Source organism: Mustela putorius, unplaced genomic scaffold, assembly GCF_011764305.1.
Source record: "Mustela putorius furo isolate JIRA1106 unplaced genomic scaffold, ASM1176430v1.1 tig00003867_pilon_pilon_pilon, whole genome shotgun sequence".
Classification (NCBI taxonomy): domain Eukaryota; kingdom Metazoa; phylum Chordata; class Mammalia; order Carnivora; family Mustelidae; genus Mustela; species Mustela putorius.
In genome coordinates, this window is record NW_025422019.1 from 17,577,193 (window position 1) to 17,593,683 (window position 16,491).

The 16,491-nt window shown below is 40.3% G+C and overlaps 1 protein-coding gene across 1 annotated transcript in view; it reads right to left on the reverse strand.

The window, feature by feature from the left end:
* The window catches only part of LCT (lactase), a 51,672-nt gene extending 48,075 nt beyond the window's left edge, over positions 1–3,597 (reverse strand). The window contains exon 1 of the mRNA XM_045066512.1: positions 2,961–3,597. Coding sequence (XP_044922447.1) covers positions 2,961–3,597 — 637 coding nt within the window. The remainder of the gene's footprint in view (positions 1–2,960) is intronic.
* Between the last annotated feature and the right edge of the window lie 12,894 nt (positions 3,598–16,491).

Below are 16,491 nucleotides of genomic sequence, written 5' to 3' on the forward strand. Positions count from 1 at the left end.
AATGAAGGATGGGAGGAATGAGCATCAGAAGAAAAGGAAAATATGAGCTTATGAAACAGTCTTTAGTAACCTGATTAAGATTTAAAATGGGCTCTGCAAACATTTTAATAACATGTTTATATAGTTTTATAATCAAAATAAGTCTATGGAGTTTGTCTTCAAAACAAGATAGATTTTCTTCTGTTTGAGATGAACCAAGTTCAGTCTTGCCTTCTTTCGAAGTTCATTTACCCACTGCTTCTTCAATAGAATTACAGCCAACAAACATTTACTTGCTCACCCTCTCCAAGGAAGGTTCCTTCTTCTTTCCAAAGACTCCAGTTTCAAGTTCAGCCTCTCCGCATCTCTCATCCACTACTCCTAGCTCACTAAACTGACCGCTGGGCTCGTCACTGTCCCCCTGCAGGGGCTCTTCTCCTGGAATCCTCTTCTCCTATCCATTGGCTTGCTGCCTCCCTTGCTGTCCTCTCTGAGGACAACCCTCCTGACACCCCTATCTGAAATGGCCCTGTTCACACTCATACTCTTTCTTCTCTTGCCCTGCTTTCATTCTTAACATAGAAAAAAAGAGTTTGATCTCTTTATAATCAAATACATGCAAATGAAGCATATAAGGAGATAGTAATTTTCAGCTGTCAAATTACCAATAACAGAAATGATTATATCATCGAAGACAGGCTGAATAGGGTCAGAGCAGTTTTATAGCTATTGGTATATACTATTAAAACTTTTCTGGAATTTAGCAACATGCTTTAAAGTTCTTAAAGAATCCACGTTTTTTTGTTTTTTTTTTTTAAGATTTTATTTATTTATTTGACAGACAGAGATCCCAAGTAGGCAGAGAGGCAGGCAGACAGAGAGGAGGAAGCAGGCTCCCTGCTGAGCAGAGAGCCGGATGCGGGGCTCGATCCCAGGACTCTGAGATCATGACCTGAGCTGAAGGCAGAGGCTTTTTTTTTTTTAGATTATTTATTTATTTATTTGACAGAGAGAGATCACAAGTAGGCAGAGAGGCAGGCAGAGAGAGAGAGGAGGAAGCAGGCTCCCTGCTGAGCAGAGAACCCAATGCGGGACTCGATCCCAGGACCCTGAGATCATGACCTGAGCCGAAGGCAGCGGCTTAACCCACTGAGCCACCCAGGCACCCCTGAAGGCAGAGGCTTTAACCCACTGAGTCACCCAGGCGCCCCTGAATCCACGTTTTTTGACCTAGTAATTTCAATTCTAAGAATCAGAAAGAATTAATTGGAAGGTAGAAAAAGGTTTATATATAAGAACATTCATTGTGATGTAATTCATAATGGTGAAAATTAAATAAACTTACATATAAATAATATATATGGGGCACCTGGGTGGCTCGGTTGGTTAAGCCTCTGCCTTCAGCTCTGGTCATGATTCTGGAGTCCCAGGGTTGAGGCCCTCATCAGTCTTCCCGTGAGCAGAGAGTCTGCTTTTCCCTCTGACCCTCTTCCCTTTTGTTCTCCTTCGTATAAATAAATAAAATCTTTAAAGAAATAAATATTTCTCTCATTTATATATATATATATGTATTATTTAATTTATTTTTTAAAAGATTTTATTTATTTATTTGAGAGAGAGAGAGAGCGAGAGAAAGAGAGAGCGCAAGCTGGGAGGAGAGGGAGAAGAAGGCTCCCTGTTGAACAGGAAGGCCTACTGGGGGCTGGATCCCAGGACTCTGGGATCATGACCTGAGTTTAACTGACTGAGCCACCCAGGTGCCCCACGAGAGAAATAGTTAAAACTCCGGTCCATTCATATGATGAGAATCTATAAGAACACTGAAAATCATGCTCTTGGGGTGCCTCAGTGGCTCAGTCAGTTAAGTGTCTGCCTTCAGCTCAGGTCATGATCCCAGAGTCCTGGGATCAGGTCCTGCATCAGGCTCTTTGCTCCTCGGGGAATCTGCTTCTCCCTCTCCCTCCCACTGCCCCTGCTAGTGCTCTCTCTGAGAGATAAAATAAAATCTTTTAAAAAACTCATTCTCTCTTTCACTGAGTATATAAGAATATACTCATAAAATACCTTAAGTTTAGAAAGTAGGATATGCAAATATGCATATATGTTATTTACTACGTATACAAACATACATATAGTACATAATAAAAACCAGAAAGCATATATAATCCAAAACTTGTTCTTAAAATTAGTGAACTTCAGATTCACCTAGGAATTTATTAAAATCACACGTGTACTGGCCCTGTCCAAACCTACTGAATCAGAACTTGAATCAGAATTAGCTCTGAAGCAGGAATATGGACACTTGCTATTACATTCTTCTCACCACCTATCAGCATATCACTATTTTATCTGTCCTCTTTGCTGGAATGAAAACTTCAGCTAGAATGCATAACTTGCTTTGCATGAGAAAAAGGGGAGCCTGAGGGAGGACAGACAATCTTAAAGCCTTGGAGAGTCAGGAAGGGAGGACTGGAGAAGGAAGGGCAAAAATATACTCTGTGATGGCACGGACTCAAGACTGGGGAAGGGGGGCTTAAAAGATATTTTCTTTTCTTTTCTTTTTTAAAGATTTTATTTATTTATTTGACAGAGAGAGATCACAGTAGACAGAGAGGCAGGCAGAGAGAGAAGTGGAAGCAGGCTCCCCACTGAGCAGAGAGCCCGATGTGGGGCTCGATCCCAGGACCCTGAGATCATGACCTGAGCCGAAGGCAGCGGCTTAACCCACTGAGCCACCCAGGCGCCCTAAAAGATATTTTCAAAAGAAACGCTGGGCACTATCCAGTCTAAGTCACCTCTGCCTCTCTCCATCGGGAAGTTTCCAGTACCATGTTATTTTCTCACTAATAAATACATCTGACAAGATTATTGAAGGGGAGTGGGAAGAAATGTCAAGTCCTACTGTGAGGAGGCTGGGAGAAGGTGAGTGATGAAGACTGCCGGTGGGGGTCAGCCATCAGATCAGGGTTGTGTGGACTTACCTTTAGAAGCATATTTTTCATGGTAAATCTCATAGGCTCTTCTGTGGGCATCAGCGAGGGTCTGGAGACGTGAAGATCTTGATTCCTGTTGGGGTAGCTCTTTCATCACCTCTTCCAAGTCACTAAACGTGAACCAGATCTGAACCAGGTCCCCGAAGGAGTGGAAGGCGAATGAGGCATAGTCCGCAAAGAGATCGGCAAAGACTTCACTTCTCTGGACAGTGCTGGGAGGGAGCGTCTGGTGATGCAGAACGACCAGGGGCTGAAGCTGTGCAGTCTTGAGGGTCTCAAGGAACCGCTGGTAGCACTGCACTGCTTTGTTGTCTGGATTCTCAGAGCTTACTGCTGGGAGAAGATGTGCCCACGGCAGAAATACTTTATAATGGGTGATCCCACTGGCATGAACACGCCTGAAGTACTCTGGCAGGAAAGCAGGCAGTGGTTGTTGACAAACATAAATGCTTTCATCCTCTGCTGCAAATTTAGAACCCGGGGTTCCCAGTGGACTACTCTGGTACAGCAAGGCATTGGTGAGAGGACCAGCAGCTGAAATGAAGTTTCTGTCGGATTCCCAATCTAATCCCCGGCATGAAAAGCTTAGGAGGACAATAAAGACTGAATTCCAAGCCAGCTCCATTTTCAAGTACCTGTTAGGAAGCATATGAAATCCTTACTTTTATAACAACAGCTAGGTTGTAAAATGCCGAGTGATTGTTGACATTTAATATTTAACTGGGTTATCTATGGTAATGAAATCAGGGTGCGGCTTACCAGTGAAATATCAAAAATTTAAAGACCACAGAGGGGACGCCTGGGTGGCTCAGTTGGTTAAGCAGCTGCCTTCGGCTCAGGTCATGATCCCAGCGTCCTGGGATCGAGTCCCACATCGGGCTCCTTGCTCAGCAGGGAGCCTGCTTCTCCCTCTGCCTCTGCTGCCATTCCGTCTGCCTGTGCTGGCTCTCTCCCTCTCTCTCTCTGACAAATAAATAAAATCTTTAAAAAAAAAAAATAAAGACCACAGAGATAACACAAAAACCTCAAACATCTCACGTAATTTGTGCAGATGAGCCTGGAAAATGTCTGAAGGGAAAAGTTCTCCACGTCTTTTTCTTAATTATGAATTAGTTTAAAATTCACTTACATAATAAAACAAAGGTGAATCCCTTGCAAGCCTTTCCCCCCTTAAAAATATATAAGTAGGGGCACCTGGGCGACTCAGTTGATTAAGTATTGGACTCTTGGTTTTGGCCCAGGTCATGATCTTGGGGTCCTGGGACTGAGCCCCACATCGGACTCTGCACTCAGCAGGGAGTCTGCCTGAGATTCTCTCCCTCTCCCTCTGCTGTTCCCCCTGCTCTAAGTCAAAGAGAGAAAATCTTTTAAAAAATTATAAAACTTAAAAGAAATATTTATAATTAAATGATGAACACATTGTGTAAAAAATTCAATTACAGAAACATGTATGAAAAACCTGCAAATTCCCCTTCCCCAAGCCCCCTTACCTTCCTTAGGTAAGTACTCTCAACACTATGCTTCCTTCCAGTTTTCTTTCTTTCTGGAGTTTAATGGTTATTCAGGAGTCAGAATGCCTGAGTTTAAATCTTATCTGGTGAAAGTTACTTAGTTTTTCCATGCCTCTGTTTCCTCATTGGTAACAATGGTGAACAGATAAGTTGTGAAATGAGATCATTCTTTAGCATCTTTAGAACAATGCAACTCAACTATTACTAAATATATACAAATGCAAATATATGTAAATGTATAACATTTTAAACATATAACTTAACATATATGCAATTGTGCCTTATGTATTGTTCCTCTGATTTCTTCTTTTCCACTTAACAGCTCTTAGAACACTGTCTATATCAGAATATATAGAAACACTTCTTTTTTTTATTTTTAAGATTTTTATTTATTTATTTTGAGAGAGAGAGAGACAGAGTGAGAGAGAGCATGAGAGGGGAGGTCTGAAGGAGAAGCAGACTCCCCATGGAGCTGGGAGCCCGATGTGGAACTTGATCCCAGGACTCTGGGACATGACTGGAGCCGGAGGCAGGGGCTTAACCAACTGAGCCACCCAGATGCCGGAAACACTTCTTTTTAACAGATGCATAGCATTCTGCATAAGGATGTACCCTAATTGAACCTCTAGCATACAGAACACTGGTTGATTCCTAATTTTATTTTATTTTTATGTTTTAAAAGATTTTCTTTATTTATTTGAGAGAGAGCATGAGTTGGGGAATGGGGGAGCCTACCTGGACAGAGGGAGAGAGAGAAGCAGACTCCCCACTGAGCAGGAAGCCTGATGTGGGGCTCGATCCCAGAACCCTGAGATCATGACCTGAGCTGAGGCAGATGCTTAACCAACTGAACCACCCACGTGCTCCTGATTCCCAATTTTAATGTGTTGCAAATGAATATCTATATCTGTACATCTTTGTCTATATTCATTTCTATAAGACAGAGTCTTAGAAATTAAGTTCTGGACTCAATGTTAATTATACACATTAGAATTTTGACTGAGGTCCAAATAGTTTTCCAAACAGACTTATTCAATTTAAATCCTACCTAATGTTAAAAGGATGCCTAAATCTCTGCTTTGGTATCACCAATTATAAAACTTCATATTTTTGATACTTTGAAACATGAAAATATTATCTCCTTGTTGATTTATCATTTTTCTGCTTAGAGGAGATAGCTAGCTGTTCATGTTATACCGTATACGTGTGGGTTTATTTCTGGGCTATTTTGTTCCATTGACATATGTGTTTTTAGGCCAATACAATAATATTTTGATTAATGTAGCTATGTAATAGAGTGAAATCAGGGAGTATGATCCATCCAGCTTTGTTTTTCTTTCTCAAGATTGCTTTGGCTAGTCAGGGACTTTTTGGTTTCCATATATATTTTAGAATTGTTTGCTCTATTTCTATGAAAAATGCCATTAGAATTTTGATAGGGATTACATTCAATCCATAGATTGGGTGGTATGGACATTTAACAATGTCAGTTCTTCCAATTCATGAGCATGGAGTATCTTCCCATTTATTTGTGTCTTCTTTAGTTTACTTCATCAATGTCTTACAGTTTTCCATGTACAAGTCTTTCACATCTTTAGTTAGATTTATCCCTACGTATTTTATTCTTGATACAATTGTGAGATTGTTAATTTCTCTTTCTGGGAAAAAAAAATTTCTCTTTCTGATAGTTCATTGTTACCATATAGAAATTCAACACTTTTTTTAAAATTTTTAATTTTTCATAAACATATAATTTTATCCCCAGGAGTACAGGTTTGTGAATCACCAGGTTTACACACTTCACAGCACTCACCATAGCACATACCCTCCCCAATGTCCATAACACCACCCCCCTCTCCTCTCCCCGCTCCCCCCAGCAACCCTCAGTTTGTTTTGTGAGATTAAAAGTCACTTATGGTTTGTCTCCCTCCCAATCCCATCTTGTTTCATTTATTCTTCTCCTACCTCCTTTAGCCCTCATGTTGCATCTCCACTTCCTCATATCAGGGAGAGCATATGATAGTTGTCTTTCTCTGATTGACTTATTTCGTTAAGCATGATACCCTCTAGTTCCATCCATGTCGTTGCAAATGGCAAGGTTTCATTTCTTTTGATAACTGCATGATATTCCATTGTGTGTATATATACCACATCTTCTTTATCCATTCACACTGAGGTCCTTCATCCATTTTTTTTTTTTTAAAGATTTTATTTATTTATTTGTCAGAGAGAGAGTGAGTGAGAGCGAGCACAGGCAGACAGAGTGGAAGGAAGAGTCAGAGGGAGAAGCAGGCTCCCTGCCGAGCAAGGAGCCCGATGTGGGACTCGATCCCAGGACGCTGGGATCATGACCTGAGCCGAAGGCAGCTGTTTAACCAACTGAGCCACCCAGGCGTCCCTCCTTCATCCATTTTTGAGTCTATTTTCATGTGTGGTGTGAGGAAATGATCCAATTTCATTTTTCTGCATGTGACTGTTCAATTTTGCCAACACCATTTATTGAAGAGGATGTCTTTTTTCCACTGGACATTCTTTCCTGCTTTGTCGAAGATTAGTTGACCATAGAGTTGAGGGTCTATTTCTGGGCTCTCTATTCTGTTCCATTGATGTATGTGTCTGTTTGTTTTTGTGCCAGTACCATGCTGTCTTGATGATGACAGCTTTGTAATAGAGCTTGAAGTCCGGAATTGTGATGCCACCAACGTTGGCTTTCTTTTTTAATATTCCTTTGGCTATTCGATGGATTATTTGTTCCATTCCTTTGAAAAAAATGGATGGTATTTTGATAGGAATTGCATTACATGTGTAGATTGCTTTAGGTAGCATAGACATTTTCACAATATTTATTCTTCCAATCCAGGAGCATGGAACATTTTTCCATTTCTTTGTGTCTTCCTCAATTTCTTTCATGAGTACTTTATAGCTTTCTGAGTATAGATTTTTAGCCTCTTTGGTTAGGTTTATTCCTAGGTATCTTATAGTTTTGGGTGCAATTGTAAACGGGATTGACTTCTTAATTTCTCTTTCTTCTGTCTTGTTGTTGGTGTAGAGAAATGCAACCGATTTCTGTGCATTGATTTTATATCCTGACACTTTACTGAATTCCTGTACAAGTTCTAGCAGTTTTGGAGTGGAGTCTTTTGGGTTTTCCACCTAGAGTATCATATCATCTGCGAAGAGTGATAATTTGACTTCTTCTTTGCCGATTTGGATGCCTTTAATTTCCTTTTGTTGTCTGATTGCTGAGGCTAGGACTTCTAGTACTATGTTGAATAGCAGTGGTGATAATGGACATCCCTTCCGTGTTCCTGACCTTAGTGGAAAAGCTTTTTCTCCATTGAGAATGATATTTGCGGTGGGTTTTTCATAGATGGCTTTGATAATATTGAGGTATGTGCCCTCTATCCCTACACTTTGAAGACTTTTGATCAGGAAGGGATGCTGTACTTTGTCAAATGCTTTTTCAGCATCTATTGAGAGTATCATATGGTTCTTGTTCTTTCTTTTATTAATGTGTTGCATCGCATTGATTGATTTGCGGATGTTGAACCAACCTTGCAGCCCTGGAATAAATCCCACTTGGTCGTGGTGAATAATCCTTTTAATGTACTGTTGAATCCTATTGGCTAGTATTTTGGTGAGAATTTTTGCATCTGTGTTCATCAAGGATATTGGTCTGTAGTTTTCTTTTTTGATGGGATCCTTGTCTGGTTTGGGGATCAAGGTGATGCTGGCCTCATAAAATGAGTTTGGAAGTTTTCCTTCCATTTCTGTCTTTTGGAACAGTTTCAGGAGAATAGGAGTTAGTTCTTTAAATATTTGGTAGAATTACCCTGGGAAGCTGTCTGGCCCTGGGCTTTTGTTTGTTTGGAGATTTTTGATGACTGTTTCAATCTCCTTACTGGTTATGGGTCTCTTCAGGTTTTCTATTTCTTCCTGGTTCAGTTGTGGTAGTTTATATGTCTCTAGGAATGCATCTATTTCTTCCAGATTGTCAAATTTGTTGGCATAGAGTTGCTCATAGTATGTTCTTATAATTGTCTGTGTTTCTTTAGTGTTAGTTGTGATCTCTCCTCTTTCGTTCATGATTTTATTTATGTGGGTCCTTTCTCTTTTCTTTTAGGGGTTTATTAATCTTATAAATTCTTTCAAAGAACCAGCTCCTAGTTTCGTTGATTTGTTCTATTGCTTTTTGGTTTCTATTTCATTGGTTTCTGCTCTGAGCTTTATGATTTCTCTTCTCCTGCTGCGTTTAGGGTTTCTTTCTTGTTCTTTCTCCAGCTCCTTTAGGTGTAGGGTTAGATTGTGTACCTGAGACCTTTCTTGTTTCTTGAGAAAGGCTTGTACTGCTATATATCTTCCTCTCAGGACTGCCTTTGTTGTGTCCCACAGATTTTGAACCGTTGTGTTTTCATTATCATTTGCTTCCGTGAATTTTTTCAATTCTTCTTTAATTTCCAGGTTGACCCTTTCATTCTTTAAAACGATGCTGTTTAGTCTCCATGTATTTGGGTTCTTTCCAAATTTCCTCTTGTGATTGAGTTCTAGCTTCAAAGCATTGTAGTCTGAAAATATGCAGAAAATGATCCCAATCTTTTGATACCGGTTGAGACCTGATTTAGGACTGAGGATGTGATGTATTCTGGAGAATGTTCCATGTGCACTAGAAAAGAATGTGTATTCTGTTGCTTTGGGATGAAATGTTCTGAATATCCATCTGTTCCAGTGTGTCACTTAAGGCCTTTATTTCCTTGTTGATCTTTTGCTTGGATGATCTGTCCATTTCAGTGAGGGGAGTGTTAAAGTCCCCTACTATTATTGTATTATTGTTGATGTGTTTCTTTGATTTTGTTATTAATTGGTTTATATACTTGGCTGCTCCCACGTTGGGGGCATAGATATTTAAAATTGTTAGATCTTCTTATTGGACAGATCTTTTGAGTATGATATAGTGTCCTTCCTCATCTCTTATTAGTCTTTGGCTTAAAATCTAATTGATCTGATATAAGGGTTGCCACCCCTGCTCTCTTCTGATGTCCATTAGCATGGTAAATTGTTTTCCACCCCCTCACTTTAAATCTGGAGGTGTCTTTGGGTCTAAAATGAGTTTCTTGTAGGCAACATATAGATGGGTTTTGTTTTTTTTACCCATTCTGATATGCTGTATCTTTTGATTTGGGCATTTAGCCCATTAACATTCAGGGTAACTATTGAGAGATATGAATTTAGTGCCATTGTATTGCCTGTAAGGTGACTGTTACTGTATATTGTCTCTGTTCCTTTCTCATCTACTACTTTTAGGCTCTCTCTTTGCTTAGAGGACCCCTTTCAATATTTCCTGTAGAGCTGGTTTGGTGTTTGCAAATTCTTTCAGTTTCTGTTTGTCCTGGAAGCTTTTTTATCTTTCCTTCTATTTTCAATGATAGCCTAGCTGGATATAGTATTCTTGGCTGCATGTTTTTCTTGTTTAGTGCTCTGAATATATCATGCCAGCTCTTTCTGGCCTGCCAGGTCTCTGTGGATAAGTCTGCTGCCAATCTAATATTTTTACCATTGTATGTTACAGAGTTCTTTTCCTGGGCTGCTTTCAGGATTTTCTCTTTGTCACTAAGGCTTGTAATTTTTACTATTAGGTGATGGGGTGTGGACCTATTCTTGTTGATTTTGAGGGGGGTTCTCTGCACCTCCTGGATTTTGATGATTGTTCCCTTTGCCATATTAGGGAAATTCTCTCCAATAATTCTCTCCAATATACCTTCTGCTCCCCTCTCTCTTTCTTCTTCTTCTGGAATCCCAATTATTCTAATGTTGTTTTGTCTTATGGTGTCACTTATCTCTCGAATTCTCCCCTCATGGTCCAGTAGCTGTTCGTCCCTCTTTTGCTCAGATTCTTTATTCTCTGTCATTTGGTCTTCTATATTGCTAATTCTTTCTTCTGCCCCATTTATCCTAGCAGTGAGAACCTCCATTTTTGATTGAACCTCATTAATATCTTTTTTTATTTCAACTTGGTTAGATTTTAGTTCTTTTATTTCTCCAGAAAGGGCTTTTATATCTCCTGAGAGGGTTTCTCTAATATCTTCCATGCCTTTTGCTGCTGCCCCTCGGAACAATTTGTTACTTAAACTGTAACCCCTGGAGGATTTTACTAGTTGCCAAGCACATTTAGATATGGCCTTAAGAAATACATATACATATACATATACTGGCAACAGGTCAGTTGCACCGTGAAGCTGGGCAGCTGGGGATGCCCGGCCCGCCCAGGGCCAAACGCCACTGGCTTCAGGGAAGCCGAGCACCCAGGAACGCCCAGTCAGCTCAGGGTGGAATAAAAACTGCCTGCTTCCCTTTTCCATTATCGCTCCTTTCTCTTCCCAGAGGCGCCAGCCCGTTGTTAGTTAGATGAGTCCTTTGAATGTGCTTGTTTAACTATAAACTTTATCCTCCTTCTTGCTTGTCTGCAAGACAGGATTAACGTTTGACTTTCATCAGTCCTTCTGTTGGCTATTGTTTCTATCCAATAAAAGTGAGACTGGTGGGTTGCTCTTGGCAGCAGTCCTTTTTGACTGTTGTCCCCTGATCCCAGTCTTTTGCTGCTGACTTGTTTGTGCCTCATTCTTCTCTGGTCGCCGACTGGAAGTGGCACCTTTTTCGAGCCTGGCTAGAACCTTGAGACTCCTCATTCTGAACTCTAGATCTGACATCTTACCAATGTCTGTATTGATTAGGTCCCTAGCCTTTGGTACTGCCTCTTGTTCTTTTTTTGTGGTGAATTTTTTCGCCTTGTCATTTTGTCCAGGTAAGAGTATATGAAGGAGAAAGTAAAATACTAAAAGGGTGGCAAAGACCCCAGGAAAGTACGCTTTAAACAAATCATAAGGGATCCCAAATCATGGGGGGGGGAGAAAGAGGATAAAAAGAAGTTCAGGGGGGCGCCTGGGTGGCTCAGTGGTTTAAGCCTCTGCCTTCGGCTCGGGTCATGATCTCAGGGTCCTGGGATCGAGCCCCGCATCGGGCTCTCTGCTCAGCGGGGAGCCTGCTTCCCCCCCTCTCTCTGCCTGCCTCTCTGTCTACTTGTGATCTCTCTCTGTCAAATAAATAAATAAAAATCTTAAAAAAAAAAAAAAGAGGTTCAGGAAAAAAAAAGAAACTATTAAAAAAAGAAAATGAATAAAGAAAAAATACAAAAAAGGAAAAAAATATATATTAGATAAACTAGTTTAAAAACGTTAAAAAAGAAAAGGGTAAACATTAAAAAAAAATTAGCAGAAGAAGAAAAAAAATTGAAAAAAAAATTAAATTAACTGCAAGACTAAAGAATCATGGGGAGAAAGCCAGGAGTTCTGTGCTTTGCTTTCTCCTACTCTGGAATTCCGCCGTTCTCCTTGGTATTGACTTGCACTCCTTGGTAGGTGGACTTGGTCCTGGATGGATTTCTTGTTGATCTTCTGGGGGAGGGGCCTGTTGTTGTAATTCTCAAGTGTCTTTGCCCTAGGTGGAATTGCACCGCCCTTACCAGGGGCCAGGCTGAGTAATTAGTTCGGGTTTGCTTTCGGGAGCTTTTGTTCCCTGAACACTTTCCGTAGAGTTCTGGAGGACAGGAATGAAAAATGGGGGCCTCCCAGTCTCCAGCCTGGAGGAGCCGAGAGCTCAGGGCCCCAGTCCTCAGTGCACCCTCAGAGAATAGCGCCCAATTACTCCCATCTCCCTGGCCTCCGCCTGCGCTCCGAGCTCACCGAGCCTGTGACCAGTTCACGGTAACCCCAAGTTGAGAGCTCACTCCTTGGCTCTGTCTCTGTAGCCGATTTCCCCATTTTAATACCTGCAAACTCTGCGACACTCAGACACCCTCCATCCTTCCGTGACCCCGCGGGACCTGGGGCCATGCTGACCCCACGTGGGCTTCACCCCGGTTTAGCCTCTGGAGTGATGTCCCTCGGTGGAACAGACCTTTTAAAAGTCCTGATTTTGTGCTCCATTGCTCCGCTGCTTGCTGGGAGCTGGCCCCTCCCCCCAGGGTCTATCTTCCCGTTGCTTTGGATTCACTTCTCCGCCAGTCCTACCTTTCAGAAAGTGGTTGATTTTCTCTTTCTAGAATTGCTGTTCTTCTTCTTTGATCTCCCGTTGGATTTGTGTTTGCAATCTTTAGATAAGCTATCTAGCTGATCTCCTGCTACCTAAAGTAGTCTCAGCCTGCTACTTCTCCACCATCTTGACCTCCACACTCAACACATTTTTGCATATTGATTTTGTATGCTACAACTTCACTGGATTTGTTGACTCCTTCCAACAATTTTTTTGGTGGAGTCTCTAGAGTTTTCTATATGTAATATCATATCATGTGAAAACGGTGACATCCTCCTTTTTGATTTGGATTCCTTTTATTTCATTTCCTTGTCTAATTGCTCTGGCTTGGACAATACTATATTGAATACAAGTGGTAAGAGTGGGCATTCTTACCTCCTTTCTGACCTTAGGTGAAAAGTTTTCAGCTTTTCACCATTTGAGTATGATGTTAGCTGTGGCCTTATTATAGACGGTCTTTATTATGTTGAGATACATTCCCTCTAACACCCACTTTGTTGAGTTTTTATCACAAATGGATGTTGAATTTTGTCAAGTGCTTTTTTTTTTTCATCTACTGAGGTGGTCATATTTTTGTCCTTCATTTTATTAATGTGGAGTATCACATTGATTGATTTGCAGATGTTGAACCACCCTTACATCCTTGGAACAAATCCCACTTGATCATGATGTATGATCCTTTTAATGTATTTTTTAATTGGGTGTACTAATATGGTAAGGACTTTTGTATCACTGTTCATCAGAGACATTGTCTGTAATTTTCTTTTCATTTGGTGATCTTGTCTGATTTGGGTATTAGGGTAATGCTGGCCTTATAAAACAAGTTTATGTGTTCCCTCCTCTTCTATTTTTTGGAAGAGTTGGAGGGCCGGCATTAATTTTCTTTAAATATTTGGTAGAACTCACTATTGAATCCATATAATCCTGGACATTATTGATTCAAACTCCTTACTAGTAATTGGTCTGTTCAGATTTCTATTTATGTCTCAGTCTTGGTAGGTTGTGTATTTCTAAGGAATTTCTTCTAGGTTGTTCTATTTGTTGGTGTTCAATTGCTCACAGTAGTCTCTTACAATCTTTGTATTTTTTTTCTTTCGTTCTTTTTTTTTTTGTCAGAGAGAGAACGAGCAAGAGCACAAGCAGGGTGAGCAGTAGGCAGAGGGAAAAGCAGGCTCCCTGCCAACCAGGGAGCCTGATGCAGGGCTCGATCCCAAGACTCCGGAATCATGACCTGAGCTGAAGGCAGATGCTTAACCGGCTGAATCACCCAGGCATCACACGATCCTTTGTATTTCTGTGCTATCAGTTTTAATGTCCCCCATTTCCTTTGGATTTTTTTTTAAAGATTTTATTTATTTATTTATTTGACAGACAGAGATTACAAGTAGGCAGAGAGGCAGGCAGAGAGAGAGGAGGAAGCAGTCTCCCTGCTGAGCAGAGAACCTGATGCAGGGCTCGATCCCAGGACCCTGGAATCACGACCCGAGCTGAAGGCAGAGGCTTTAACCCACTGAGCCACCCAGGCGCCCCTTTACTTTGGATTTTGAGTCCTATTTTCTTGGTGAATCTGAGGATTTGCCTTTTGTTTTCTCTTTTCAAAATCCAGCTGTTTCACTGAGGTTTTCTATTGTTATTTTAGTCTTTATTTCCTTCCTTCTACTAACATTTGTTTTCTAGTTCTTTGAGATGTGAAGTTAGGTTGTTTATTTGAGATCTTTATTTCTGGATGTAGCTATTTATTCCTATAAAGTTCCCTCTTAGAAGCACCTGGCCTGCTCAGTTGGAAGAGTGTGTGACTCTTGATCTCCGGGTCATGAATTTGAGCCCCATGTTAGGTGTAGAGATTACTTAAATTAATAAAACAACAAAAAGGGGCACCTGGGTGGCTCAGTGGGTTAAGCCTCTGCCTTCGGCTCAGGTCATGATCCCAGGGTCCTGGGATCGAGCCCTGTATCAGACTCTGCTCAGCAGGGAGCCTGCTTCCCCCTCTCTCTCTGCCTGCGTCTCTGCCTACTTGTCTGTCAAATAAAATCTTTAAAAAAAAAAAAAAAAAGGTCCTTTGAACTGCTTTTGCTGCATTCCATAAGTTTTTGTATGCTGTATTTCCATTTTCATTTCTCTCAAAGTATTTTAGAATTTTTTTACTTCTTCTTTGTAATTGGTTGTTTGGTAGCATGTTTAATCTCCACATATTTCTTGATTTCCTAGTTTTTCTTTTTTAAAGTTTTACTTGAGAGAGAAAGAGATTGAGGGAGTGAGTGAGCAGTGGTGGGGGTTAGGGAGAGAGGGAAAAGCAGACTCCTTGTGGAGCAGGGAGCCATCATGGGACTCAATCCCAGGACTCTGGGATCACAACCTGAGCCCAAGGCAGAGGTTTATCTGACTGAGCCACCCTGGCGTCCCCATTTTCTTCTGTAATTGATTTCTAGTTTCACATTGTATTATGGTCAGAAAAGATGCTCAATGATTTTAATCTTCTTAAATGTATTGACTTATTTTGTTGCATAACGTGATCTACCCTGGAGAATGTTCCCTTTGTGCTTAAGAAGAATGTATGTTATTACTTTTGGATGGACTATCCTGTGTATGCCTGTTAAGTCCATCTGGTCTAATAGGTCTTTTAAAGTCAATGTTTCTTCACAGGTATTTTGTCTGGATTATCTATTCACTGATCAAAGTGGGTACTGAAGCCTCCTTACTATTATATATTGCTACCGATTTTTCCCTTTAGTTGTGTTAATACTTGGTTTATATATTTATATATAAGATATATATAAATATATAATAATATATAAAATAAATATATATAATATATAATATTTATATAATATATTATATATAATATTATATAATATAAATATACAATATAATAATATATAAAATTATATATATATTATATGTATATAATATATATATATAATATATATAATATTTGGTTTATATATTTAGGTATATATATATATATATATATATATATTCTTATAAAGGTACTCCTTTATATATTTAGGCACTCCTATATTTGCACATTTTTCCCCATGTTTCCTGGAGGTATTTCCATTTCAAACATACAGGTTTACCCCATTTTTGACTATCCTACAGTACAGCTGTTCCACAATTTATGTAGTCATTTCCGCATTGATGGTATCTGTGATTTCAAGGGAAATACATTATAGATCAGTTACTTTATAAAATTCAAGTCTTCCAATTCGGAAACATGTTACAGGGATGCCTGGGTGGCTCAGTTAAGCTGCTGCCTTCAGCTCAGGTCATGATCCTAGGGTCCTGGGATTGAATCCCATATCGGTCTCCTTGCTCAGCAGGAAGCCTGTTTCTCTCTGCCACTGCCTGCCACTCTGCCTGCTTGTGCTCTGACAAGTAAATAAAATCTTAAAAAAAAAAAAAAAACCAAAACCCAACCACACACATCTATCCATTTACTTAACATGTGTCTAATTTCTTCATAAGTATCTCAATACATGCTCCATCATCCATTAGCCACTTTACCTCCTTGACAAGTAACATGCAAAAACTGAGGCTTTATTTATAGTAATGACATCACTATGCTCTGGAAGCCCCTACCCAAATGATGAATTTGGTAAGAGAATTCACCAAAAAAACTCATCTTTCCTATGCTTCAAATTCCCTTTTAGGTAAATATTTGATCAAATTAAAGTTCAAATTTCTGTCAGTCGGCTCCCCCCCCCCCCCAGGACCTCCCCATCTCATTTTATCATGGTGGGAGTCAGGACAGAGAAGGCTTGTTGCTGTCCCAAGTTTCCACTAGCTGTTACCCAATGTCCTGCCTGTTATTTGTCTGTGCCTTATGCTAGCATCTCCTAACTGCCTCAATGGGAAGCTTGATATCCTATACCCTGGTTTCCTCTTCCCCACAGCTTCTTCCTTCATTAGTTAGGAACGTATCT